Raw genomic sequence first — 27,307 nt, forward strand, 5'->3', positions numbered from 1 at the left:
ATGTATCTCAGTAATCCAAGTAGAAAAAAATCAAAAAGAGAAAAAAAATAAGTAGGTCCTCTGGATGGGTTCTTCTTTAGTGAAACGTTTCATCTCTCCTCCAAGAGACTTCTTCTGTCTGATGAGTTTCAGGTGAACTCAGCCTTATAAGCACTGCTCCCACATGGACAAACAGGTTAGTCACATGCAAAAGTCACTATATAGTCAAATAGTCACTTTTGCATGTGACTAACTTGTTTGCCCATGTGGGAGCAGTGCTTATAAGGCTGAGTTCACTTGAAACTCATCAGACTGAAGAAGTCTCTTGGAGGAGAGACGAAACATTTCACTAAAGAAGAACCCATCCAGAGGACCTACTTATTTTTTTTTTCTTTTTGATTTTTTTCTACCTGGATTACTGAGATGCATAAGGACAAATATATTGAAGTGTATTTAAGAGAACTTAAGAGATTTGATTTATTTTCTGTTCTTATTGTCGTCAGTTTTGTTGAAAATTATTTTTTTCAGTGGAAGTGTTTAAAACATGTTAGTTAATACAATTCTTATGCTAAAACAGTATAATAATTATTGAAAAGTGAATAAAAGTGGGGGCAAAAAAACATTCTATAAGTTGATGTTTACATATTTTGTAGCATTGTTTGTGGGTTTGTAAGCGGGGTTCCCGGCCACAAGCTAATGCTGTTTGGGGGGCCCTGAGTTAGACTCAGTCAAACTATTATTAGCGGTTGATTATTACAAGTTGGGATCAAATTCACTCCAGTTTCTGGAAAACCTTGACCCCCTGCTCACATGACTTAAATCCTATTAAGAGCCAGTGTTTTTATTTTGTTTTTCTTTTCATTTCTGTGAGAAAAGACTTAAAGGATATTACACTTTGTTGCTGCTGCTTATGTAAAAACTCTGGAATTTCCCTTTTATCACCTAAATATAAAAACTCCTCACCAAACAGCACAACATGAAGAGGTTCTYGTGCACAGTCTTTAATTTTATTCTTTTTTTTCTGCTCATATAATAAAGTGTTTCAAATTTTAGTACTTGTTTACATTTGCATAGCATACATTTCGAATCATTTTAGTTTGTTCAATACTGTTTCTGGGGATTTGTTGAAATGCATAAGTGCAAACTAAAATCAGAATGTTYAACTTTGTCTTCTTTTTGTCTCTAAAGCTGGAGTTTTGTTTGACAGCGCCCAGGTCAAGTCCTTCTTCTGCAGGATAAGGTCAGTTTTTCACATTTTTTACTCYAAGTTATAAATCACCTCCAGTGGTTCGTTTTCACCAGTGGATGTCAGACGAACACAACCCAAACTGACTTTTTAAAGTACATTGTAGATTTGACTGTTGTTAGTTTTACTACATAACGATACATACATTAGTCATAAGATGATGATATTCCAGATGTTCTTTGTTAAAGTCCAAAATAATCAAAGCTAATTTTGCTGTTAAAAAGAAAAAMGTGGTCGTAGTCACAATGGCAGGTGGTGAAGTTACCTTACATGATGAAGAGCTTCCTGGTTGAGACCAAACTCTGATGGATATAACAATAACAATATTTGAAGTTCAACAATGTATGCGTTTTTTCCTGTTYGTTTCAGGGGCAGCAAGGATCGTGACGGGGAGATGCGGTACAATCCATTTCGCATCACGCCGTACCAGCTGAAGGTGCAGGGAACAGGGGAGGAGGAGGAGCCATGCTGCCTGGCACTGGCAGAACGCATCATCTCCGGATATGAGGGTACAGCGATTTCCTTACTTAAATTATAAACACAYTTTAAATTTATTTTGTGTTACTAATTTCTGTCAGTTTTCAATTTTCAAGAAACAAAGTGGCTGATTTTTTAAAATTTTTTGTCTTGTTTTACTCAGCACCTCGGATCCCCATGGACAAGCGCATCTTCACTACAACCCACTCCCCTGGTTGTATATTCCTGGAAGTTGATGACAGGTCAATACACACAGAATAAGGCAGAATCTGTACCCCACTATGGTACAGTGGCTCATCTGTAAACTTAATTTGTAAGCGAGTTAATCTGGTGGTTGTTTTCCACAGGGCTGTGCCTTTACTAGGATACCTTCCTCAGGACCTGATTGGCACATCGTTGCTGACCTGCATCCACCCAGAGGACCGTCCCCTCATGCTGTCCATGCACAGAAAAGGTGAGTGGTCCGTTGATGAATGAAAAYCAGTCAGCGTGTAAAATGTAAATAAAACAGAAGAATGACTCATTTATATATTTACTGTACARCTAACCTTGTGGGTTGTTTTTATATCTGGTGTTTGAATTGTCAAACATTGAAAAACAATTTGTTTAAAAGTGTTTATTCCAGAGAGAGCRTGAGGAGTTCACCCACTGTTGGTTACTGTGAGAAGCATGAAGCATTTCTGTTTTCATGCCTTACAGTGTTAAAGTATGCTGGTCAGYCTCCGTTTGAGCACTCTCCGGTGCGTCTGCGCTGTCAGAATGGAGACTAYGTCACCTTGGACACCAGCTGGTCCAGTTTTATTAATCCCTGGAGTCGAAAGGTGGCTTTCATCATCGGTCGGCACAAAGTCAGAACGTGCGTATGATAACACAAAGACTCAATTCACCTGTTTTCTTTGAAAGTGATGAAGGGTTTTTTTTATTTCTAAGAAAAACATATTTGGAAATTCAAATGAATCATTTTAATAATGGAGATAACWAATGCTGTGTTGTTGTTTGCAGGAGTCCTCTGAATGAGGATGTGTTTGCTGCTCAGATGAAGGAAGACATTCCCGTCACATATGAGGAAATCAAAGATCTTCAAGCGAAAATCTATAAGCTTTTCCTGCAGGTGATTATTTCATAACTGCAAACAGCACAAACATTTTTTTTTTATCTCTGCAAGTAACTAAATGAATAATTTGTTCAAATCTTTTATTTAAATATTGATACCATTTCAAAAACCCTTCACTACATTGACTTTATTGTGTCTTTTGTCCACAGCCTGTCCACAACAATGGCTCCAGCGGCTAYGGCAGTTTGGGGAGTAACGGCTCTCATGAGCACTACATCAGCTTTGCCTCTTCAAGTGACAGCAACGGTAATCTATGGGAGGACTCGCACCGAGAACCGGTGAGACATCACAGCAAAACACCAAGCCGTGACTGCCTTCTCCAACTGTTCTGCAAACATTACTCTTCCTGAGACACTGTGTGTGTCCTGCATGTGTGTGTGTGGATTTGCAGATGACTTTGCAGCAGATCTGTGCTGACGTGAACCGAGCAAAAACCTGGGGCCGACAAACTTTCCTAGATTCCAGCCAAAAACATTCTTGTCATGGCAAACCTACCGCAGGTAAAGCAGTCTTCAAAAAAAAAAAAAAAACTAAAATATCAAAGTGACGGGAAGAAAAAGGTGTTCTTGGTTGCCAAACTTGATATCAGCTAAAGCCTATTTTTATTTTTACAGTACCTCAACCCCCCACAGCCCCCAACCTTGAGACCAGAGGAAACGGTGAAAGCAGGAAACAAACCCACATCCCTTCCTATCAGCAAATCAACTGTGTAGACAATATCATCAGGTAAAGAAATAGGTTTTTCATGATGCTTCACATATTTTTCCCATTGAAGCAGTCAGCTACTGCAGGCATCTGACTGTTTTTTTAAATGTATTTATTTATTTTTTTGATTGTTACGTGATCCAGATACTTGGAGGGCTGTGCAGGTCAAGTCCTAAAACGAAAGAGCGAGTCTCGTTCTTTGGCCGCCTCTTCCTCCTCATCCTCTACCTCAGAAGAGGACAAACCGGCAGGCGCCGCTGGTGTGGTTCAGACCAGTTCAGATGGTAAAAGCACACAGAGCACATCTCAGTATTCAGTCTAACTTTTAACATACTTTAACATATGTCAGACTTTTAACATATGTCCACCTCACTTTCCAGTGGTTGTGTTGGACAGCGAGGTGTCAGTGGGCCCTACAGCTGCGGCAGTTGTCGGGGCGCCTCTGACAGACATCACAATGACCTCTAAGGCCATGAGTGTTGTCTCGGTCACTAGCCAGTGTTCGTACAGCAGCACCATCGTCCATGTGCCTCAGCCCGAGTCAGGTACTAAACATACACCATGGAAGCTGCTGAGATGATGTTGTGCACCTTTGATTTTTTTTGTGAATGTTATATTTTAATTGACTAACTTTATAATTAAAAGTTTAGCATTTGTTTATTTATTTATTTCAATCCTGAATTGAAATATGAGTACAAAACAGCAAGTCATCCAATACTACAAAGTCCAATAAAATAAAAAAAATGATGATTCATACAAAATCTAAATGTCAAGGAAARCAAAACTAAGTTAAAACTAAGTTAAAAAGAAGTCACTGAATGAAAACTGGCAGAAAGACGTATAAACTTATAAGATCTGCCCCTACTCGCAAAATAAAATCAGCCACCAACTCAAAAGTTCACCGTCAGCATACGGCGTAAGTAAACACACAAAATTGCAACAAATTTCAACACACAAAATTACAACAAAACAATACTTTAGACAATATTATAACACTTCATCAAAGTAATTTTCAAGTGTTTTAAATACAAAAAAAGATTTTGACTGTTTTGTCTCACCATCAAGACCATTCCACAAACAAACACCCTTAATTGAGATACATCTTCCCTTTAATACAGTTCTAAATCTATGTTTTTCAAAAGTCTCATCACCTTTTAAATTATATATACTTTCTCTTTTGATAAATCTGCTTTGGATATTGTTAGGTAACATATTTTTATGGGCTTTTTACATGAATTTTAAGATATTTTACTCAATGAAATCATTAACCTTCAGTAGATTCATCTCTATAAATATTGGGTTTGTATGATCTCTGAATCCAGATAACTCTAACAGCTCTTTTCTGTAAGAGAAAGATTGAATTTATATAAGTTTTACAGGCATTCCCCCATACCTCCGCACAATATGTCATATATGGTACAACCAGTGAGTTATACAGAATATACAAAGCCTTTTTATTTAATGTATCCTTTACCCTATTTATCACAGAAATGTTTTAGATATTTTACCTTTTATATACTGTAATATATATATAAGATTTCCAGGTTAAGATTTCAAGGTTGTGGGTTAAGCTGAAAATAACCTGTTTGTTGTCCCTGATTTTATTTACTTATTTTTTCTTCACAGAGGCCACAGCACCAGAAGATGCGCCGATGGGCAGCGAGCCTGCYGATGTGGCTGCAACCCCCATCCGTCCTGCCCCAAGCCCCGCCACAGAGGAAAGACGCTTTGTAGGTCTGACCAAAGAGGTGCTGTCAGCTCACACCCAGAAAGAAGAACAAGAATATGTGGATCGATTCCGTCATCGCATTCTCCAAAGTCCTTACAGCTCCTATTTGCAGCTGGAAAATAGCTCGATGGCTCACTCCTACCACCCAGGTCTGTATATTTGTGCAGAAATGCAACGTTTCTTTTAATAACGTGTTATAAGATTKCTTGATTTAGATTTACTTTTTTGTTATATTGTACCCGTCTTACTTTAGGAGACTACCGACGCCCAGTGAGTGCTGGAGGTTGGAATCGGACCCGAAGAGGAAARCTCAGACACAAGCGACCCAAACCGCAGGGTTCCTCAGACAGCTATGCCTCCCCAGCTGGCCCCCCTTACCGGGTTCCTTACTCTTCCTGGCCCTCCTCAGAGTCCTCGCACCCCCGCATGGTAGAACCCCCCTGTCAAACATCCCCACTGCAGGTTCCGTTCATCCCGGTCATGGGGAAGCCCGGCCCTGAGCAGCTGCCTGGAGCAGCTCCTGTAACGCTGCAGCCTCCGGAGCAGCTCAGCTACAACTTTAACATCATGCAGTCGGCTCAGAGCCAGCCGGGCATGCCACCAGTCCAAATGGAGCCCCAGCAGAATGTCCAGAACTTTTATAACTTACACACAATGACTTCAGCTCAGAGCTTTAACCCTTACATGGCTCCCATCATGGCAGTCATCCTACCCAACTATCCAACCTTCAGTCCTGGCTTTCCCTCTGTTTACCTACCATCTGTTTCCTCCGCTGTACCTCAAACATCCAGCATTATGCCAGGGTTCACGCCTGACTGTGCCTCCTTCATTCAGCCTCAGTTCCAGGCCCAGCCTGGCCCCCAGACTTCACCCGGCCTCCTTCTGTGCTCACAGAGAGCCAGCTCTGTTGGAGAAGAGGAAGAAGCAGCAGAGCCTCGAGCTTTATTCTCCAGCTCTCGCTCGAGCTCTCCCTTGCAGCTCAACCTGCTACAGGAGGAACTCCCCAAACTGGGTGAGGGGCAGAGCAGCACTGGACACAACCATCCTGAAAGCCTCCATGAACAACACGTCACCGAGGTAATGTTGCTGCTGCCTGTTTCACACATGTTCACGGTGCAAGCAGCAAGTTTAGTTCTAACTTGTAAACTTTTGCTCTGTTCAGGGCAACGCCCCGTGTGAGTCCAGTAATCATGATGCCCAGTCTACATCCAGTGAGCTTTTGGACCTCCTGCTGCAGGAGGACGCCAGGTCAGGGACTGGCTCCAATGCCTCAGGTTCTGGATCAGGAGAGTCTGGTTCACTGGGATCTGGATCTGGCTCTAGGAGTAATGGTACCTCCACCTCACACACTGGTGAGAAGAGACACGCCTACAGTGTTCTTATATTACAGGATAAAACCTTTTTTTATTTGTTTAGTGGATAAAGTTTATCTAACATATTAGATGTTTGAGAGAAGGATGATTATATTTTTATATGTGCACCATTCTTTATTTTACGTTGTTAGTAAATAAGTACATTAAATCATGAAGCTAAATGCAAGATGGGAGAGAGYTTTACTTAATAGCTGGACAAAGTGAAATGAAACATGCAGAGTTCTTGTTGAACTACAGGCAGCAGCAACAGCAGCAAGTACTTCGCCAGCAACGATTCATCTGACACATCGAGAAAAGCTCGTAAGAGCCAGGAGGCACAGACGGAGCACAAGCGCAGCTTCGACAGCCGAGTGGAGAGCTCCCTGTGGAGCATGATCCAGCACACACCTGAGCACGTCATGATGACATACCAGATACACCCCAGGTACAAGTACATACCACCTTCTGTTTCTACCAGAAGAAGCAGGAGGTAGCAAAATTYAGCTGGACTTTTAAAAATAACCCCGTATTTAAATCTAAAGTATATTTGGACTAGTAATGACCAGTTTTCTGTTAACTCAGGGACCAGAGTGAGGTGTTGGCAGAAGACCGAGAGAAGCTCCACATGCTTCAGCCCCTCCAGCCCTGGTTCACCCAGGAGCAGAGGGAGGAGCTGGCTCAGGTCCATCCTTGGATTAAGCAGCACACCATCCCACAGGAAATAGACACACAGGTAACACAGAGCCCCCGGAGTTCTCATATTTCTCTTTGTGCTGTAATGGACACACGCCAAACACGTCTGTCGCCTCACAGGGCTGTGTGAGCTGCAGTTCGGCGCCGGCCACRACCCACTCCCCTCAGCCTCCGGTCTCAGACGGTTCAGCAACTGCGGAAGGCCTTCAGCAGGACTCCATCGGACCCGTGGTCGACACCTAAAGACACGGACGTCAGCCACTGCACGGCTCACAGTGAACAAGTCAAAAAGCTCAACAGCACCTGCCATGCGTCTCTCTTGACCTGTCTGGAGAAGGTGGACCCCCGCTCTTTAGGTTTAATGTTCTGTACAGACAGCAGAGACTAGAACCAGGCCTAAACAAGAGTGGGGAAGAGACAGACTGTACATGTTACTGGTGTTTTCTCTGTCACTCTAACGTGACTGTCTTCACCTAATTGTTGATGTTATACCTCTGTTGTTTTTGTGTTAATAGAGCCCCTGGAGGGGTTTATCTCACAATACAGACTCCACCTCCTCTGGTGCTTTGAGCCACCAGCTGTTCATCACACACATCTTTTAGTCGCTGCCCCCTGAACAAGAGCACTGTGTGAACACCTGCCCTACCTGTTCAATTAGTCAGATTCTTCTCCAGTGACTTGTTGTAGAGTATGAGCACCACACCAACTCAGTGACACAGTGTTAACAGTCTAATCTACCATAACGAAGACATGGTGGGGTCATGTTTTATTTTTATCCGATGGAGACTAATACACATTTGCTGCTCTGATTTGTCTATAATATTCAGGAAAAATCTCATGATTTAAATGTGCTTTGTTCTTATTCCATAGGTTCTTCTCTTGTGCAGATCAGTTTTGTCATTACAATGTTATGTTGACTGATGAACAAACCAGATGGCATTTTTGGCTAAAACAAGTTCAAGCTCAAACAAGCTCATGACTCAAAAACCTAAAAACAGATCATCACCATTATTTACCTGTAGCCTTGTTGTGTACAGCCCCAAATTTCTTCTGATCCTATTTTTTTCTTACTGAATGAATTCCCTTTTAGCCCCAGTAGCATTTTTTTTTTGTTTTTCTGACCATGTGTGGAAATATTAAGGAGAGGGAGGTGTGGAGAAGCTAATTGTCATTCTGTGAATGTTGTCACTCTTCTTGTGCTGAGTCCGACTGCAGGTGTGAATGAGCGCACAGTCTCCTTCCTTCAGTACACGTGTCCAAAAGCGCAACACAGACCATGTTTTCTATTGTTTTTAGATCAAAAGTATATGACAGTACTGTGTATTTTATAGATGATGTATTCAAGACTTACTAYGAATTGTATAAAAAGCCATTTGTCTTGAATTCAGGGACTGTTTGTGACAAAAGAATGAATAAATGACTTATGATCTAAGGTGTTTGGTTATCTTTAAAGCACTAATATCTTAACATAAAGCAGAACTTTAGCACCATTTTCAGAAAAATGTAATTTTTTAGGAACCAAATCAAATTTTCTTTTTTCCTCTGTGATTAACCTTTACAAACTTAAATGTGAACTGACCACATTTTCTCAATGTTATCATGACTTTATTGTAATAACTGTAAAGTGCAGCAGAAACATGGGGATTAGCTTTGTATGACATGAAACTAAACAAAGCAAAAGCCACAAAAGACGGACATTTTCAGTAAAAATGTAGTGTGCTTCATGCATATAGTCACAGAATGAATACTGATCTAACAGCTGATGCTGTTTTTGTCACTAGAGGGCGCCCTTGAGTCATTCAGTCCCTTAGTTTCACTGTTAAAACCTCACTTTAATCTTCATGAAAAGAAACATTCAACATCAAAAAAAAAAAAAAAAACTTAAAACATTTTTTGGCCCACAACACTAACTGTCTGTATTGTTGCATTTTAAAAAGGGTGAAAACACKTTTGTAAATATCAGCAGTAAATATGAAGACGTTAAAAAATACTTTGCATATAAAGCAGCTTCAGTCCAATGAAAACAAAAGCTTGGGGTAAAGTTCAAATTTAACAAACGCAAACAAGCATAATGAGAAATGATTCAAGCTGTAAAAACAGAAAAAAATAAAATAAAAAAACTCCTCACATCACAATAAAGTGGATTTATGTGCAGATTCGTCCTTCACGCAACATTCAAGGCTTGAGTCACACTCAGCACACCTGTCAGTGTCTGGGTTATTTATTATTAATGACTTTTTTTGTCAAACGGTGATTTTTATGTTGAGCCCCTCGGTCAGGGATTTCCAAAAGCATTCGTTCCCCCCTCTGCAGTGCAGGACAGAAGGTGGTGTGGACCAGTTAAGTTTGGAGCGCAGTCTCTGGACCAGCCAGTGACTTTGATTTCATTTCTGTCACCGGTTTTGTGTTTTTTTTTTCCTCACTTGGAAAACTTCTGCATCTCTGCAAGGAGCACAGACAAACAAAAAGAAAAATTGAGTTTCATGAAAGGAAAATAAGAGATACTGTAAATTAMAACACACATACCTTTGTCAAGATCAATAAGTTTTGGTTGAGTGTTCACGTGGGCGTTGTCTTTCAGCAGGTTGTTCTTGTAGTCTAAACAGGAAAAAGTCCAAAATGAACCACTGCCTGTCTTTTACTACAAKAATACTGAACACCCATTAAAGCCTCATTTTCATTTTATCCACACATTTAATGCTGCAGACAAGACAAATTAAAAGAAACAAACTCACCGATTCTTCTCTCCTCCYGACTGCAGACATTCACCTCGCTGACATCAACCTCACACTCCTCCAAGCTGCTGTCACTTCTGTTGGACCTGTCACAGTCAGAACTAATAAAGTCCCTTCCAACCTTCCTGCTTCCACAGGATTTAATAGGAAAAGTGACACAACCTGGGCTCAAACCTGCAGCCTCAGGATWATGAGACGGCAGCACYGACCGCTGAGCTACAGATCCTTTTCTTYAACCAAAATATTCTAGAGTCAAATGTGAGGCCATGTTATCTGTCAAAAAGAGACTGAACAGAATTGTGCAAAAGTAAAGTTTGCAAACTTCAGTGACATGAAGCAATGCTGTAAAAAAAAAGAGGGCCAATTTTCTTCAAAGGTTGGTGAGTTTCTAGAGAAAACTACAACTGGGAGTTATTACTGCAGAACGAAGTTCTAGTTTTGCATTCTGGCTTCATTTTTGTTGCATAAATAATGTCAGTTTGGAATCTGTTGTGTGTTATTATATACTTAAAGTTAGACTCAAATCATTTTAAAAGATGCCCTGTCTTTTTTTTTCTATGACTTCTCATGTTGTGTCCTGTTAGCACTCACCTCATAGATGCCTTGGGAYAAAAATCTGAAAAAAAAAAGGAAACACAAACAACAACGATATTGAAAAATTCCAGGTGAATCAAAGCGAACCAGACGGAGCCTCTGCAGCCCAGACCTTTGGCTCGACGTCGACGTGTGAGGAGGATGATGATGAGGATGATGAACGCCAGGAGCAGGAGGAAGGTGAGGACGAAGCCCAGCGGCAGGAGAAAGTGGTTCCTTTGGTCTGGGAGGATGACAGTGATGACGCGAGGCGACTCCGCTTTGGGGGTGTCTGAGAGGTGGAAAAGTTCCAGAGAGTCAGCACTTTTCTTTGTTCATCATCTCACAAACACACCAGAGTGTTGTCTAGTGGTCAGACACACAACCACTAACAACCGCTGTCTTTTCAGTTGTTTCTTACACCCAATCCACTGAAAACCTGATGTAAAACTCAACATTTAGCTCCTCCTGACAAGTTGCATCGATAAATGCACTTTTTTTCCTTTTGTAATCCTTTATAACAACACCTTTGCAAGTTTCTTTTTTATTTCCAACCTTTACACAAAAAGCTGAACACAACATCTGCTGAGTTTTACAAAGTAGAAGCTGCAAAAAAAGTCTGGTTTTCTTTAAAAAGAAAAAGGTGCAAGTCAAGAAGCAGCTGTGGACCTCAGACTCAACATTTTTCAGCCAACATGAGCGCCAGACTGGTGTCACACTGTGATTTACTTTTCCTGGCACTGAAACACAGAAAAAGCAAAGAAAGCAGGAGGAGCGAATGGAGAGGAAGAGGACTGAGATATAATCTTCTCTTGAGAGAAGACCTCACCCCAACACTGAAAACTCTAATTTATAGCACATATGTAGTTGCTTGCCTGACATATGCAGGGGAAAAAAGCACTTTCTCCCATCTGATTTCCGTTCACTACATGGAARAGTTGTCTTCATCTCCATTTTTAAACAAAACGTTCTTATTTTCCTGCTTTTTCTGGGTTTTGGTCTCTCTGTATTTATTTAAGTGATCTGTTTAGCAAATCACTTATGTGTCCCGTTTTCATCTGTAAACTATAGAAAAGATTTTTTTCTACAAAAAAATGATAGTGATGTTAAAGACAGGAGTATTTTTATTTTTATTTATTTAATAGGGACATTGCATACAAAAACATGGAACAGATCAAGTCTGTAACTGATGCGTTGCACAAAGAGTATATAGCTACAGCTAATTTGCAACTCCAGTCCCTGGTTGGGCATTAAGCAAAACAGATCATAGCACATGGACTTATTAAAAAAGAGGAAAAGGGGAAGGAGGAGGATGAAGGTGGAGTTATGGAGTAGTTTTGCCAAAGTCAACAGGCCTGCAGACAACTGAGAGGGCAAAGCAAGAAGGCATGTGTCTGTGATAGAAATCACTTTAAAAGAGTGCAAAAACTGAACTCTCAAAATCAAAGTGTAGTCCTGCTGCCTTATTACAGCTCCAAGAGTGAGGAATGCATTTTTTTTTTTTTGGAAGAACTAAAGAACGTATCCAAAGGATTCCTCTGAAATGAGATCTGCCCTTCTTGGCTTGCTCTATTAAACACAGACCTAAGCTTTCTCTCCTACACGCACAGACACATGAAAGCCTCATGGAAAAACACGCACATCAGAAACTCTCTCATTCTCAAAGATTGTGCCAAGCTGACAGTGCAAGAAAAAGCATCTCCCTGAAGAAACAAACAGAAAACTTCCTCCTCCTCTGCTCTGCTGTTTGGAAAGTCCAGGAGGAGACGCAGTCAGGATGAAGGAGGACAAAAACAAGACTAAAGGAAAGAACAGATGTGTCTATTCTTTATTTCCTGATAGTTCCGATCAGCTAAATGATCAAGCATCTGCTCTGCAGGCGCTCCCAGTCTGACCCATTAGAAAAATGGAGATTTGTACCTTTTTCTTTGTCAGGCTGAAGTTTGACGGGCTCGGTGCTCCGAATGAGCGGCGGCTCGACTGTGAGGCGAAACTCTCTCCTCTCATGCAGACCACAGTAATGATGGTGAAGGTGACAGGAGTATGTGCCCTGGTCTGCAGGCTGTAAACACACACATGTACACTGGACTGATACAGATACAAAAACAGCACACAAACTCAACTTATTAAGAGTTTCTGACTTGGTTTTTGGGTGTGGTGAATCTGAATGGAGACAAACKGTGGCCAAGATAACATCAATCAATGTGTCTGAGGCTTCTACATCACATTCACTGTCATACTTTAGCTTCATATAAGACATAAAAAACAGAGACATTTTTCTGAGCTGCATAATTTTTTGAAAAATAGTTATTTATTCAACTGATGAAAATAAAAAGTTGGTTGTTTTAAAGTAGGGTTCTGTGGAAAGATTCTGAGCAATAAATATCCTACCTGTTGTAAGCAGCTTTCTGTATGACCTCAATTTGGAGAAATAGAAAGTAACTGTGGCTGGATTGATGAGCTAACAACTTGTGCAAGATAGAAGTCAAAATAAATTGCTCTCATGACACAAGTCCAATCTTGAGACATTCAAAATGTTTGTGCAAATGCTAGTTTTAAACCCATCACTGTCAGTTTTACGTCATATAGTAAAACCAGATAAAATCTCATTATATTCCTGATGAAAATGCTTTAACTAGGTTTATGAAAGCCAAATACTTTGCTACAGCTAGCTACAACTGTGGCTAGGTTGATTATTTTGCAAACCTATTTGTACCCGGGTTAGTAATGCACACACATCCCTAACTTTGTCTTGTTTTGTTTGTGAAGTTAAAAAAAAAGTTTGGCAGCACGATGGTTTAGGGGTTAGCCTCACAGTAAGAAGGTCCTGGGTTCATTTCCGCTCCACATGGGGTTTCTCTGTGTAGAGTTTGCATATTTGGGTTTTCTCCAGGTACTCTGATTTCCTCCCACAGACCATAAAACATGCACAGACCCAGTTCACCCTTGCTAAAGAGATTCATGTTCTCAATGGGACAGCCATGTTAAATAAAATTTAATGAATAAGTAAATGTTCAAACCTAGCTGTAGCATTTTCAGCAGGAAATGCCACAAGCTAGCTTCCTGTAGTTGTGCATTTATAGATCATTGGGGCGGCCAACTTGGGACCAGAATTGGTATGCTTGTTTGCCTTTGTGTCTGTGGTGTATAATGATGTGATTGTGACACTGTACTTCTGAGTGTTTTATGTGCTGCAGAACAGGAACCTGCTGTAAAACAGCAATTATGCTGAGTCAGGCTTGATTTTTAGCAATCTTTTCCTGTTAAATCAACAAATCAAATAAATCAAATCAATGCCCACATTTCATGGTGTCCTTGAGCAAGACACCTAACCCCCAACTGCTCCCTGGGGGCTTATATAGCTGCTCACTGCTTGGGTGTTTCTCATGTGTGATGGGTCAAATGCAGAGCACAAACCTCATCATTGCATGCATGCATAACAAATTAGGTACCTTTGACTTAATCATCAGTCCAGTCAGAATTAAAGTCTATTTATTGCAACCGAGGTTGTCTTCAGTTGGTAAGATATGGTAAAATGGTAAATGGACTGTTTGTAATGCCTTTCTATCCATCCAGGACACTCAAAGTGCTTCACACTACAGACATTCACCCATGCGCACACACATTCACACACTGACGGTGGTAAGCTGCATTGTATCCACAGCTGCCCTGGGGCACACTGACAGAGGCGAGGCTGCCATACACAGGTGACACCGGACCCTCTGACCACCATCAGTAGGCAAGGCAGGTAAGGTGTCTTGCACAAGGACACAACGACTGAGTTGACTGGACGGGGATCGAACCGGCGACCTTCCGGTTCCAGGACGACTCCCCTAACTACTCTACCACAGCCACCCCCAAGAAATGAAATCTTCATAAATTTTAAACAGAACACAACTAAATTATTGCCCAGTTAATGACAACTCTGAATACAACTCTGGCTTCTAGATGGTGTTGGGTTTTTAACCCGTGCTCTCTGGTATGAAATGGTAATAAAATAAAGCTTTAAACTACTTGTATTTGTAATTCACATTTTCTCCTTAGTGTTATACAGTGTATTAACTTAAAAATAGATGTTAAAGTTACCCAAAAAGGCAGAGTTTGCAACTTATAGTCTCATATTTCAGGAGGGGGGTCTATGACCCACTTTGCCAAGAAAACCGGCGCCAATCAGCTGCTTGTTTTATTGGTTCAGTTTGACCTAAATTCTCTGACATCCGAGCTCTACCACTCTATCACTCTGAGAAAATCCCAGAAAATTTGAAGAATCCCCTCGACTCCGGCCTTAAACCTTCTTCTGCTTGCTGTTCTAACAAATGGCAACAGCTGCTCCGTGTTTTTCTTTTATGCAATTGCTTAACATAAAGTGGTTTCTGGTTCCCAGCTTCCCTATAAATTTTGACTTGACAAGCRCTTCATTGCTGATGATTGTTCCATGTGCTCGAGAAGCTCCATATCAGATGAATGCACATGAATGCACCCTTCTGTAAAACACATTTTACCATGTGCACAACCACACACATACTATCAGATGTAAACCCCAACAAACAGTAGGGTTAATTAATATTGTGCACTAATGTCAAAATTAGTTAGTTGCTAATGGATCATAATTGAAGCACCATTATTGTAAATTTCACTGCTAATCCTACAAAAAAAAAGACATCCAAAAAAGATGAATTTTCCCCATTCATAACAAGAGTTTTGACAAATGGAGAAACATGCAAAACGTACAAAAAGTTGGACTTTTGATATGTTCTAATGTTTGGTATCACTTTACACTCCTGCGTACAAACCTGCAGATTTGATATTGTTAGTGAGAAGTCCCCCTCTGAGAAGGCCTGATTGCTGATGTTCATCTTCCTCTGGAGGAACAGAGGCCCGTAGCTGCGCTGCTCCCCAGAGGCGTACAGATCCACCAGACGATCAGCGCGGTCATGGTGAAACCCGGGTGGCTGATGGTCCCAGTGGACGACCTAAAAGATGACCCATCTTCCAGTCAACAAAAGTTGAATGAGTGGACAGATTTATCCAACTGAGATATCACCTGCTGGTCCTCCTCCTCGTTGCTCCAGTCAGTCCACACGGTTCGTCTGTTGACGCAGGGCAACACCACGGTGCTCCCCAGCAGAACCACAAACACCGCCTTTTGTCCGTCCCAGAAACGCTGTTCTTTGCGCCCTTTGTGATGAGAAGACGAGCCTTCAGAGAAGATGYGTGTGGCATAGGCAGTATAACCAAATGCTAAGGGCACCGTTCATCAAAGGGGCGCCACAAATTAGAGACAAAAAAACATGTAATAACTTTTTATCAGAGTATAGCTGATTATTCTGTGGAATAATAACTGATTACTCAGGTTTATGAAGGTAACTTGTTCTGTGGGTTTTTCAGTGGAATTGTTCCTCTGTTATATGGTGCATTATATGTTGCAGTTAAGACTAACTACTGGTGCTCAGTGTTTAAACAGAAAACAAAATAAGGATAATGGATGTTTCAGTTATGATCTCAGAAACTGTTCAGATTAAAATGTGGTTTTCATTGTACTACCTTCATAAAATATTGATTTTATGTTGTTTTGTTAATCCCAATAATTTAGTAAAATGCTCTTCAAATGGCTGGAAAATTTTCCAGGGGAGAATACCCCTGGACCCGCCCTAGAAATGCTTCACTCCACAGCAGTTCGTTAACATGAACAAGGTTTTCCTTGTTGCTGTCAGCAAAAGTTGGCAGGTATGAGGTAGACTTCTGGTATTCTGATAGAAATGAATTATATTGGTAGCTATTTTAATTGGACAACCTGGGTTCTAAAGACATAAAATATCCAAAACAAACTATTTACTGTAGTTTGGAATGTGAACGTATTGGCAGTGAGATTTAATGAACTGAACAAGGGGTACCACCTAAAATCTTGCCTAGGGCGCCAAACTGGCTRGGGTGGATTGTAAAGGCATACATACGTGATTTGGTCACATTGAGTTGAACTCTGACCGTCTCGTACAGGTGGCAGTAAAGATGGTGGAGGTTACAGGAGTACAGACCTCTGTCCTTCATTGTCACATCTGTCAGACAAGCAGGAGAAAGCAAAACAAAAAGTTACAACATTTTATTTTAATACACCCGTGATCACTGTGTACTCTAACTGCTGAACATAATTAGATTGACCAGACATGTGTCAGTTTTATTATTTGACATTGATTGACCATTGTAAGATTGGTTTGAATTGACACATAGCCCACACAGCAGACACATAGCAGGGCCAGATCTGGTGTCTACATAACTGGCACTGTTCGTTGACTACTGTAATGGCAGGTGGTTTGTGGGCCAGATGTGGGCCATGTTTGTCAATGTCACTGTTTTTAAAATGGCATACCACAATTGGTCCAGCTGTGGTTTGGTTTCTGTGGTGCTGGCCCATGTATGGATCACCTCTTGCAAACCACATCTGGGCCACCAAACGGCTGTCATTCTTTGCTGTATGTGAGCCGAGTGTTAATGCCCGGTGTGGGCCAGAACTGGGACAGACAAATTTTGCTATGTGGGATGTGTTCCAGCAGTCCATGGCAAGTTTGAGCCTAGGTGGTTTCTGGGTTGTTCCTGGATATTCTAACTCAGTGATCGACAATCCTCCAGTGACAATCCTGGTCCTCAAGGTACACTATCCTGTAGGTCTTACTTGTTCCTCTGCTCCAACACACCTGATTTAAATTAATGGTGATTAACAGTCTTCTGCAGAACTTAAAGACATAATTCAAACACTGAATCAGATGTGTTGGAGGAAAAATAGTTAAAACATACAGGATAGTGGCCTTAATTGTTATCAGATTTGGTTAATCCAGTGAGTGTAGTCAAACAAAATTTTTAATCCTGGGAAAGAGAACCAGCTGCAGTCAACCATGATCAGTAATTAAAAGGTAAAAGGCCTTGGAAGTCTTGAGAAATTTCAGTAAAAGCTACATTTTTAGCTAAATTTAGGTAAAGCTGTGCATATATTTGAGTCATTATGTATAATTCATAGCTCTACACATGAACGTGAAATGAGAATTTGACCTTTAATGACCAGAGAGAAGTTTCCATCCTTGAAGGATGTGGGGTTGAGGCCAACCCTGTTCAGGTTATGYGAGCTGTAGAGCCTCTGGTCTCCTGCTGAGAACATGTCCACCACCCTCTCCATGGCGTAATCCGGATAATCCCTGTACATGTCCCAGTGGACCACCCTCTGCCTGTCCCTCAGCCTGTCCCTGGTCCACACCATGCGGACGCTCACACACTGCAGCACCACCTTGGACCCTGCTGGGGAGCTGACATTATAACCTGCCACCACCACGCTGCTGCTGCTGTCAGACTGACACCACACTGGAAGACAGAGAAGAAGGGATCAGTTTTCAGAAGATACAAATAATAAATTAAATATCACAATCAGAGCTCAGAGACATACCTGTAGTGTAGAAGCTGGCTGCAGAAACTGAAAAAATTAATAAAAAAATAAAAATCAAGTTGTGTATTTTTTTAAATAAATCATACATTCTTAATTTAAATCCAAAGTCTTGCATCCCTTGAAGAATCTCATGTGATATTGTAAAACCTAATATCATCCATTAGTGCTAGTCTATGTGAAACTATAACCTGTGGGGCGCCAATTGGAAAGCATCTTGTGCAAAAAATAACAGGAACATTTTGTCACACCTAAACAATGTCTGAAAAAATAGTGTGGATTTTCTAAAGTCACCTTTTAGCACATTTAAATTATTCAACTTAAATGTTAAAGCTAAATACTAAATATTAATATTAAATGTTAAATCTAAATGCTAAATGTTGATGACAAAAGGTTGCCGTATTTTAGCACAATCTGCTTTACAAAAAGCACCCCTCTTAACAACCGCACCAAATTTTAGCTCAATAGCTGTAAAACTCACTTTTTATGGCAATTTCTGTTTAGGTTAAAGTCTATTAACTGCGGCGGCCATCTTAAATCATCTAGCAGACATTGTAGACATGCACTCATGCTTTCTGAAAATTTCATTAAAATCCTTCCAGTGGATATGAAATATTTTTGCTGATGTCAAAATAATAGAAGATGTTTAACTTATCATATGTCCAAAATAAAACTCTGTAAAAACATTTTAAAAATCCACATTGTCGCACAGTAGCTGTTCATTAAAGTTTAGTTTTAGTCTATTTTTCTCTGCGTACCTGTCTGTCACTCCCTGATCAGGGAGGGGTAACCTCACACCTGTGTCAGCCACTTGTTACCATTGTGACCTGAATGACAGCAACTTGGATCTTGGTTTCTTTTACAATTCTTGTAGAGTTTCTACTCTGTCTTGTTGAGGTATATATTTAACAAAACTGCTGTAGCATGATGAATTTTAGTGAGCACTTTTGATTATTATTCTTTATTTAACAAGGCAAGTCACACTGAGATCTCTTTTGAAAGGGAGGTTTGGGCCTGAAGGCAACCTAATGTGTTTTGGTCAGTAGAGGAAGCTAGAGTGTGCAGGGAAAACCCCACCAATGGAGAACATGTAAACCCTGAAAGACCCCAGGTCCAAACTGTTGCTCAAACCCAGGACCTTGAGGCATCAGAGCTAACCACTAATCCATTGTGCTCCCACAATTTTAGCCTGGCGTGTTTAAAGGAAGAACTTCAGCCCTTTAACATGTCAGGAAATTTATTAAAAAGTTTCCAAAACATGTGATGCAGACAAAATCTCTGATGGAAACAAACCTTTTTCTTAACATATATATATAAACTGCATCCAAAAGTGAAACAACTTACTAAGTATGAAGAGGAGAGTCTGAAAACGAAGAACGTCCTTCCTCATCMTGACTGGAGGACATCTGTCAGCTTCAGAAAACTATCTCCTACTTCAGTTTCTGAGTCCAGAGATGGCATTGCTGAGCGTAAGAGACCCAGAACCAAAGCAGAACCAAACGGAACTGATCTCAGATGAAACCTGACACTGTTCCACACCCCTCCACTAAGAAACCCTAAAACTAATCTGAAGATTCATTTTACTGAAAAAAAAAATCCTTCAAATATTCTCTCTTTACTTCTTGTTTAGTTCTATTAATTTATTTTACTGCTAGTGATGACTGTACTTTAATTAGGTTCTTCTACTTACATAATTCAATTTAATAAAGATAAGCACCTGTAACATATTACTATAAGCTGCATAACCATAATTAATTAAAACCATTCATACAGATGTGTTTCTGGTTCCTATTGTTTAACACTGGCTCTCAATGTTCAGCTCTACAGAGACACTTAGTGGTCAGTTTCTCAAATGACGTGTAAAGAAATGTTACAGGGCTCGTGCGATTTTATTGTTAAAATTTTCACAGTATAATTTTATTTTGAAACCCTACAAATATTAGCCAAAAATGTATTCCAGAGCAAAATGTTTTTCCTTAAACGATGCTTCGACATAATATACCGTCATTTCCGTTTATTCGGATCAATATTTAAATATCCTAAATATCCTCTATTTTATTATTTATAGTGCTTTTAAGTACCTTATTTAAAAAAATAGTGGTTTTCTTTTTCTGTTGTTATGCTGGGGGTTTTAATCAAAAAATTTAAATAAACTATTAATTAGTCTTAGTTTCACAACTATTRTTACAATGCTACAAAAAAATCTAGTTTTACTCGTTTAAAATAAAAATAAAAATAATTAGAACAATGTGCATTTTTCTAATATTTACCCACAGTTTTAAATAGTATGTATAGTATGTATATAATTTACAATGTCTCTCGGTTGGCCTGGGGAGGCCTTGAAGTCCTTCCAGAAGAGCTGGAAGAGGTGGCTGGGGAAAGAGAGGTCTGGGCTTCCCTGCTCAAGCTAGTGCCCCCCGCGAACCAATTTGGGAAATAAAGGAAGATGGATGGATGGATGGATGGATGGATGGATGGATGGATGGATGGATGGATGGATGGATGGATGGATGGATGGATGGTGCCATTAAACAACAGCAGAAGAACAGGATGGATCGATGGATGGATGGATTGTGAAGGCGGAACCTTATTTTGAGATTTGCTGTGACAACCGGAAGGGAACGAGTGCTACACCAAGAAGCTTTTCCCTGAAACTAGCAAACTCATTCAGGGTTTGTGTTTGAAGGTAAACGAGTCTTWTATCTGTAGCTATTTAGAAAACTAAAGACAAAGTTATACCAAAATGTTATGTTAAACATAGCTGAATTTAATACACATTGAAATTAGACGTATTTGAAGAAGCACCAGGATTTGTTTCATTAAATGCTAGTTCGCTAACGAGCATGCTCGTCGTTCTTTCCGCGGCTCATTTTGCTAATTTATCAACAAGAACAATAAAAAAACAAAGCCTCGATTTCGTTATTTATAATGGTTTAAAACTGAATTTATGTTCATGAATGATTTATCTGTGTTTGCAGCCACCGTGGTAAAAGATAAAATATGTTTTTGACCAGATCGGAATATGACAGGTAAGTCAGTGCAGCACAAAGTGCTTTGTCATTTGGCACTAAAGATAAAGAAATCACACAAGATGATTATGATACGGAGGGTTTCCTCCTCCTTGTAATTCACAATYTATTTAAGCGAATAAGAGAATTTCATAAGAGCTGTTTTCTTCTGTCCTTGGTCATAATTTTGTTCAGGTAGTTAGCAAATGGCTAATAATCCGGTTGCAATGCTTTCACTTTCGTTACCATTTATTTAACTTACTTTTTTTGTCTGTGTAGGCATGAACATATTTGAATGTGTTGAGAGTTTTTTCCCCGAGAATATCATAATTTCAGCCAGTATTTATTTATTTACTGCATCCTAAACACAGTACATCCATAGTTAATAACACAGAAAGGTGAGAACACTATTTCCATGGAAAAGAAAAACGAAAAGTATTAAAGATGAACATACTAGTCATTGTGACCTTTGCCTAATCTACCACGTCAAGGTTTATATTTAATCCTCAGCATCTAGATTTGAAGTTATTGATGGAGAATTCAAAGATATATTCAGGTTTGGACAAATCAGTGGACCACAAGTAATTTCCAATTTAATGACTACAACATATCAGTATTTGATTTAGGAATATATTACTAATGAGTTACCATAGATTACATACACAGCCTGTAACCTTTTAGTGACACGATAGACCAGTTTYCAAAGCACGCCCATTCTATAAAGAATAGGAGCATAGTCTTGCCAAATAAACATTATTGATGAGCAAAACTTAAAACCTGGTATTATGAGCAAAAATTATTTAGAAAAATTTAACAGATGGTTTTATTTCTTTTGTAGCTTTTGTGCACAGTGTACAGGATATTTGAAGCATACACATAGTAAAATCCCACCACTTTATGAACAGCCACAGTGAGTTTAAAGATGCGTTTACATATWTGGCTTAAAAACTGACCAGAAAATTATAATTTGGAAATGTTTTGAATTTTCAACTGGAAATTATGAACAACCCTTCATTAACTGGCAAAATACTATTTATTCAAAAGCATGAAATTATGAACCTTTTGTTAATAATGAGCTAATGTAGTATCTGTGTGTGTTTTGTAGAGGTGTAAACACATTCTCTCCAGAGGGAAGACTGTTTCAAGTTGAGTATGCCATAGAGGCAATAAAGGTGAGTATGATGCAGAATTGTTTTTACCCATTTTATTTCTGAATAGTGCCTGTGATGAAACTAAAATWAAACAGTAGTTCACGTTTCAGCTCACTGGTTTTCTTTGCTCTCTCAGTTGGGCTCCACAGCCATCGGCATCCAGACATCAGAGGGCGTGTGTCTGGCTGTGGAGAAGAGAATCACCTCCCCCCTGATGGAGCCCAACAGCATCGAGAAGATCGTGGAGATTGACAGTCACATCGGTAACACAATGTGACACAAATGTTGACGCTGAATATCTAAAAATGTTGGTTATTGTGTGTGTTTTATTATTATTTTTTATATTATTGGGTCAACATCTTGAATGTATTTGCATCCTTTTCAAAAGCAAAATGTTTATGCTTCAAATGTGCAAGCAGTCTTTGTTAAAACTCCATAATAACTATGTTTCAAACAAAACAAAAATATTGCAAAAGTTGTATTTTAAAAACTTTAAGGAACTTATTCTGTAAACCTCTGTTATGTGGGTTGTATCGTACAAGTAATTTTTTGATAACACCTTTATTAAATGTTGGTACACAGCATCTTTAATTAGTCCTCCTTAGGTTTTTTTAAATTAGAATCTGTGATATTTGTTATGTTAATCTTCAAACCATAATTTTTCGTTAATCCAAACTTATAATTCTTGAGAGAGGTGGGTGGTTAAGCAGTGAATCTGGGAAGATAGTGGATTACAAAATCACGTTTTGCTGTWCTGCACTTATAAAGGCAGACCTTGCAGAGTAATCATTTGGTCAAATGTTGTATAAATAATGTACCATTTATAATCAGTCATGTTTGACCAGGTAACATAGTATGTGACGGTTTTACAGAGGTGATTGTTGCTTGTTAGGTATATACAGGTTCTTATTTCTCTTCTGTTTTTGTGGTCCAGGTTGTGCCATGAGTGGCTTAATAGCTGACGCTAAGACTCTGATCGACAAAGCAAGAGTGGAAACACAGGTATGACTTCAGAGCGGCAGTGTAAACGAAGCAGTGAGCTTGTGAAGACGCCCCTAACCTGTTTCGTCGCTCTTCACAGAACCACTGGTTCACCTACAACGAGACAATGACGGTGGAAAGCGTGACTCAGGCTGTGTCCAACCTGGCGCTGCAGTTTGGAGAGGAGGACGCAGACCCTGGTGCCATGGTCAGTCAGACCGCCTCCAGGTCTTCTTTAACAAACATTTAATTTAATTAATTTTGTCTTTCTGGTTTCCCTTTCTTTATTCAGAGTCGGCCTTTTGGTGTAGCGTTACTGTTTGGAGGAGTTGACGAAAAAGGACCCCAGCTGTATGTTTCATTTTAAATTTGTTTCCATTTTAAGTTGTTTTTATTGTTTGTTTGTTTTTACAAGAAGAATGAGCATTTTTTCTTGTAATCCAGCTACCACATGGACCCATCAGGAACCTTTGTGCAGTGTGATGCTCGGGCCATCGGCTCAGCTTCAGAGGGAGCACAGAGCTCCTTGCAAGAGGTCTACCACAAGGTACGTATTATCACTTCTGACCTTGTTCTCCTGTCAAATTTATCACAGTAAGTTTTTGTACATTTACTTAAAAGTAAATCTAGTCGTCCATGACCCTGTTCTGGGTTGCATGTTTTGTTCAGAAGAGCATTTTGTTAACTGAAGCTCCTGATAAAGGATTAGCTGTGAGGCCAGTGTGAGTCGACTGGTTCCAGAAAATGAAAACCAGCATATCAGTCTGACCTGTCAGATAAATAGATTGTATTTATCAGGATTATCACATGGCTTTTACAACAGAAAATCAGACTAATGAAAGAGTATCTTTTAGTTACGTCAAATGCCTCAATGCTTCCGCTATAAACCCACAATTAGGTTTTCAGGTCAGAGATCTGCTGGTGCTCTAAAAACCTCAAGTTTGTCTGAAATAAATGCAGCATAAATAACTGGCCATTTTCTCTCCATAAGTGGCAATAAAACACTACCTGTGCACATTATTCAGAAATTTCAATCATTTCTCCTCGATTAGCAAGAACTGTTTTGGTTTTATGTTTAACTGTCTATTTGATAACTCACACTTGGTTGTTTACAAGAAAGTGTATATAATAAACCAAGTTGTTTCTGAATATGTGAATGATCATGAAATTATCAAACTTTTTAACAGATTTTAATGCATCGCAGGATAAGTCTCCTAGCTGCCTAGAGTAAAACATGTCAAATGTCATGGCTAAAGCTTTAGACGTTCATTAAAAATCAATCTGTTTTTGTTTTTGGACAGTCGATGACATTAAAAGATGCCATCAAGTCATCTCTCACCATTYTGAAGCAGGTGATGGAGGAGAAGCTCAACGCCACTAACATTGAGGTTGGTTCTCCCTGAATGCTATCATGTTGTAAAAGTCTTTTAAGCATGACTGTTTCAAAAAACATTTGTGGTGTCACTTAAAAAAAGACATCAGGAGCTGTGAGTTTGCAGGGAAGGCCAAAGCTGAAATCCCCAGTTTTCATGCTGATTCTTCATCTCTTCTAGCTGGCGACAGTAGAGCCTGGTAAGACCTTCCACATGTACTCCAAAGAGGAGCTGGAGGATGTTATCAAGGACATCTAGACAAGAAAATACCTGGTGTGAGTTCTGGGCTGGGAAGAAAATAAAAAAGAGGAGAGTGTCTGGGTCACAACGCAGCCACAGCTTTCAGTTAACCCACAGCATTCAGAAGTTTTTGCAGGTTTCTCTTTGTAATGTGGTAATTTACCTCTGGTCTAACAGTGTCTGGGCAGCAAATTGGGGGGCGGGTGGGGAGGGGGGGTCTTTTGTTACGAATCAATACTATAAATAAACTGTTGTATTCAGAAAATCACKGAGACTCTTCGTCATCATTTGTTGAAAGATTTTTCTTGTAATAAGTAGTCTTTAACTGCTTGAAACTAATCTCATGAGTTTCCTTAGATTATTTTGTTACTTTAATTGTACCCATTAGGTAATAATAAACATGCTTTGTATTTGGATGTAAAGCCAAAAGATGTGTTAAATTCTAAAAGACAAAACATTTAAAGGGTAACGGCTTTTTTTTTCTTGTTGGCTGAAGATGTTTGGCTTCTCTTCCGTGGAGTTTTCTCAGTTCAGGCTGGAATGTGCAAAGCTGCATCCCATTCAGCTGAAAGCTTTGCTACCTGGCACATTCCAGTATGAACTGAGAAAACTCCTCAGATGAGAAACTAAACAACTTCAGCCARCAAGAAAAAATAAAATAAAAATAGGTCATGGACAGTGCATGGATTTCTGACTTATAGCTCTGAAAATTACAATAGTTCCCATGAAAYGCTTGTCAACAAAGGTGATATTATCTTTTGAGTATCCATCAAGATGTTTTCCACATCCATAGAAGATAAACRGTTTGAATACAACAAAAATGATGAGTGCTAGTCAGGCAAATTAAAACTTTTATTTTCCCACTATAGTCTGTTTCATAGGTTCAGAAACTTGTTTTCCTCGTCTTTTTTTTCTGTTAAAACAGTCCGTTGTGCAAGACTTATTTGTTTTGGCCTTTTTTTTTTTATATAGTTTCTTGGAAAGCTCAACAGATTCAGAGAATAAATCCTCCTTTGAGGAAGAGCCCCCTTGGTCTGTTCGCGGTCTTGCCACCAGGGGGCAGTGTAGYGCCAGACGGAAACTGCCGCTCAGTTGAAGAAGATTCCTCTCGCCCAATGAAAACGCAGAGTTTGCAGGTCTTGACCAATAGCGTGCKGCACCTCGAATGGGCCATTGTTGAAAGATGCTTCTGAAGATGAGGGGGACGGAGGAGGAGGAGCAGGGGGCGCATGTGGAGCCAAGTCATTGCTGGGACGTTCGAGAGTTTCTCATAGTGTCCAAAGTTGAAGTAGTCCCTATTGTTTTGTTTGACAGTCATGTTCTTCGTGTGCTGCATTTTGGCGCTCGGGCTGTTTTCGTCAGCGCTGAGCAGACCGCGAGCGGAGGGAGATGGCTGGTCCCGCGTGAGGAGGCTGCAGCCGAGGGAGCGGTTTGTCTCCGAGGGCACGGAGCTGTCGGACTCGGAGCGCAGCGGAGGACTGAATGAACAGACGTGCACGGCTCTGAGAGGGACCGAGTCCGCTCTGCTCAATAACACCAGCACTGTAAGTGACTTCACACAGGTTGTAATCGGATTATATTCTCTGCAAGAGTCAGAAAGTCACGAATGGAACAGCTGGGATCAAAGACAAGCTTGAGTCTGTGGCTGCTACCACCACAGTGTTATGGAAACATATTTAAAACATTTAAAATAGTAAATAAATAGTAGTAGCCATGCATCATCCCCACCACATATACTCTGCTAAACTTTGGTTTGATTTAAGGAATTGCCAACCAATTTAAGTTTTTACTGATTATATGTGTATAGAGCATATAAGGTTTGGACTTTTACAACTATCCAGTTTACAGTTACTTTTATTTCACGTTCATTTCACAGTTTAAGATGTACTTAACATTAGGCATTTTGTCATTTTCTGGGAAAAAGTAATAATAATAACATGTACATGTTCAGCTTTAATTTGAAGGAGTACATTCAGATGGGTGTAATTTCCAGGGGGGGTTGGGGGGTTATGACCCCCACAATAATTTGATTCTGTCAACCTAACCCCACTAATAAAAAACATAATTTCCTCTAAAACACAATAGAAATGAACTGGTTAAGTACACAGCTGCATCTCTGTCTTTTGGTAATTTTGACCTGATTCCAAAATTTTCAATGTCAAACGAATGTTTAAGCAGCTGAAAATGAGATGCAGGGTTTTTCCTGTCACATTATGGGTAGATTTCTTGAATCGTGTGTTGTAGTTTTTGTGCTGCAGGTAAATACAAATTCCTGAAAACGTGAGAAATTTAGGTAGGATATATACAGTTGAAAAATGTAAAATATTTGGAAAAAATGTGGGGGAAACAAGTAATTAAATTGTTGAACTTATGTAGAACAGAAAAGTTTCAGAGAACTGTATATAAAGAAGACGTGTACCGTAAGTAAAGTAAATCACAGTAAAAGCATTGCAGTGTATTTTAACCCCAAAATATCTTAAATTGTTTTACAAAATATATTTTAAAATAAATAATTAATAGGC

General features: G+C 39.8%; 3 protein-coding genes across 4 annotated transcripts in view; 2 read left to right on the forward strand and 1 right to left on the reverse strand.

The window, feature by feature from the left end:
* per3 (period circadian clock 3) overlaps window positions 1-8,727 on the forward strand; it is a 16,854-nt gene extending 8,127 nt beyond the window's left edge. For both annotated transcript variants that reach the window (XM_014002090.1, XM_014002091.1), the window contains exons 6-22: window positions 1,168-1,219; window positions 1,595-1,734; window positions 1,866-1,944; window positions 2,050-2,156; window positions 2,402-2,558; window positions 2,705-2,813; window positions 2,966-3,094; window positions 3,208-3,316; window positions 3,431-3,542; window positions 3,666-3,805; window positions 3,902-4,066; window positions 5,148-5,399; window positions 5,504-6,327; window positions 6,413-6,602; window positions 6,861-7,047; window positions 7,185-7,335; window positions 7,416-8,727. In XM_014002090.1, the coding sequence (XP_013857544.1) occupies window positions 1,168-1,219; window positions 1,595-1,734; window positions 1,866-1,944; window positions 2,050-2,156; window positions 2,402-2,558; window positions 2,705-2,813; window positions 2,966-3,094; window positions 3,208-3,316; window positions 3,431-3,542; window positions 3,666-3,805; window positions 3,902-4,066; window positions 5,148-5,399; window positions 5,504-6,327; window positions 6,413-6,602; window positions 6,861-7,047; window positions 7,185-7,335; window positions 7,416-7,538 (3,026 nt within the window). In that variant the 3' untranslated portion in view covers window positions 7,539-8,727. The remainder of the gene's footprint in view (window positions 1-1,167; window positions 1,220-1,594; window positions 1,735-1,865; window positions 1,945-2,049; window positions 2,157-2,401; window positions 2,559-2,704; window positions 2,814-2,965; window positions 3,095-3,207; window positions 3,317-3,430; window positions 3,543-3,665; window positions 3,806-3,901; window positions 4,067-5,147; window positions 5,400-5,503; window positions 6,328-6,412; window positions 6,603-6,860; window positions 7,048-7,184; window positions 7,336-7,415) is intronic.
* Window positions 8,728-8,878: 151 nt separating this feature from the next.
* Window positions 8,879-19,500, reverse strand: mxra8a (matrix-remodelling associated 8a). The gene is made up of 12 exons (XM_014002092.1): window positions 19,377-19,500; window positions 18,036-18,062; window positions 17,648-17,953; window positions 16,558-16,659; window positions 15,648-15,781; window positions 15,397-15,576; window positions 12,524-12,665; window positions 10,737-10,895; window positions 10,622-10,646; window positions 10,031-10,116; window positions 9,822-9,893; window positions 8,879-9,737 (listed from the first exon to the last, which is right to left on the reverse strand). The coding sequence occupies exons 1-12, from the start codon at window positions 19,420-19,422 to the stop codon at window positions 9,715-9,717; spliced, it is 1,302 nt and encodes a 433-aa protein (XP_013857546.1). The 5' UTR covers window positions 19,423-19,500; the 3' UTR covers window positions 8,879-9,714.
* A 1,114-nt stretch (window positions 19,501-20,614) lies between these two features.
* On the forward strand, window positions 20,615-24,851 carry psma5 (proteasome 20S subunit alpha 5). Its single transcript, XM_014002093.1, has 10 exons — window positions 20,615-20,718; window positions 21,011-21,061; window positions 22,146-22,212; window positions 22,328-22,454; window positions 23,126-23,193; window positions 23,273-23,380; window positions 23,465-23,523; window positions 23,617-23,719; window positions 24,474-24,560; window positions 24,726-24,851. Exons 2-10 carry the CDS (start codon window positions 21,033-21,035, stop codon window positions 24,801-24,803), a joined length of 726 nt encoding a protein of 241 aa, XP_013857547.1. The 5' UTR covers window positions 20,615-20,718; window positions 21,011-21,032; the 3' UTR covers window positions 24,804-24,851.
* The last annotated feature ends 2,456 nt before the right edge of the window (window positions 24,852-27,307 follow it).

The sequence above is a fragment of the Austrofundulus limnaeus genome, unplaced genomic scaffold, assembly GCF_001266775.1.
Source record: "Austrofundulus limnaeus strain Quisiro unplaced genomic scaffold, Austrofundulus_limnaeus-1.0 Scaffold11, whole genome shotgun sequence".
NCBI classification, from domain to species: Eukaryota; Metazoa; Chordata; class Actinopteri; order Cyprinodontiformes; family Rivulidae; genus Austrofundulus; species Austrofundulus limnaeus.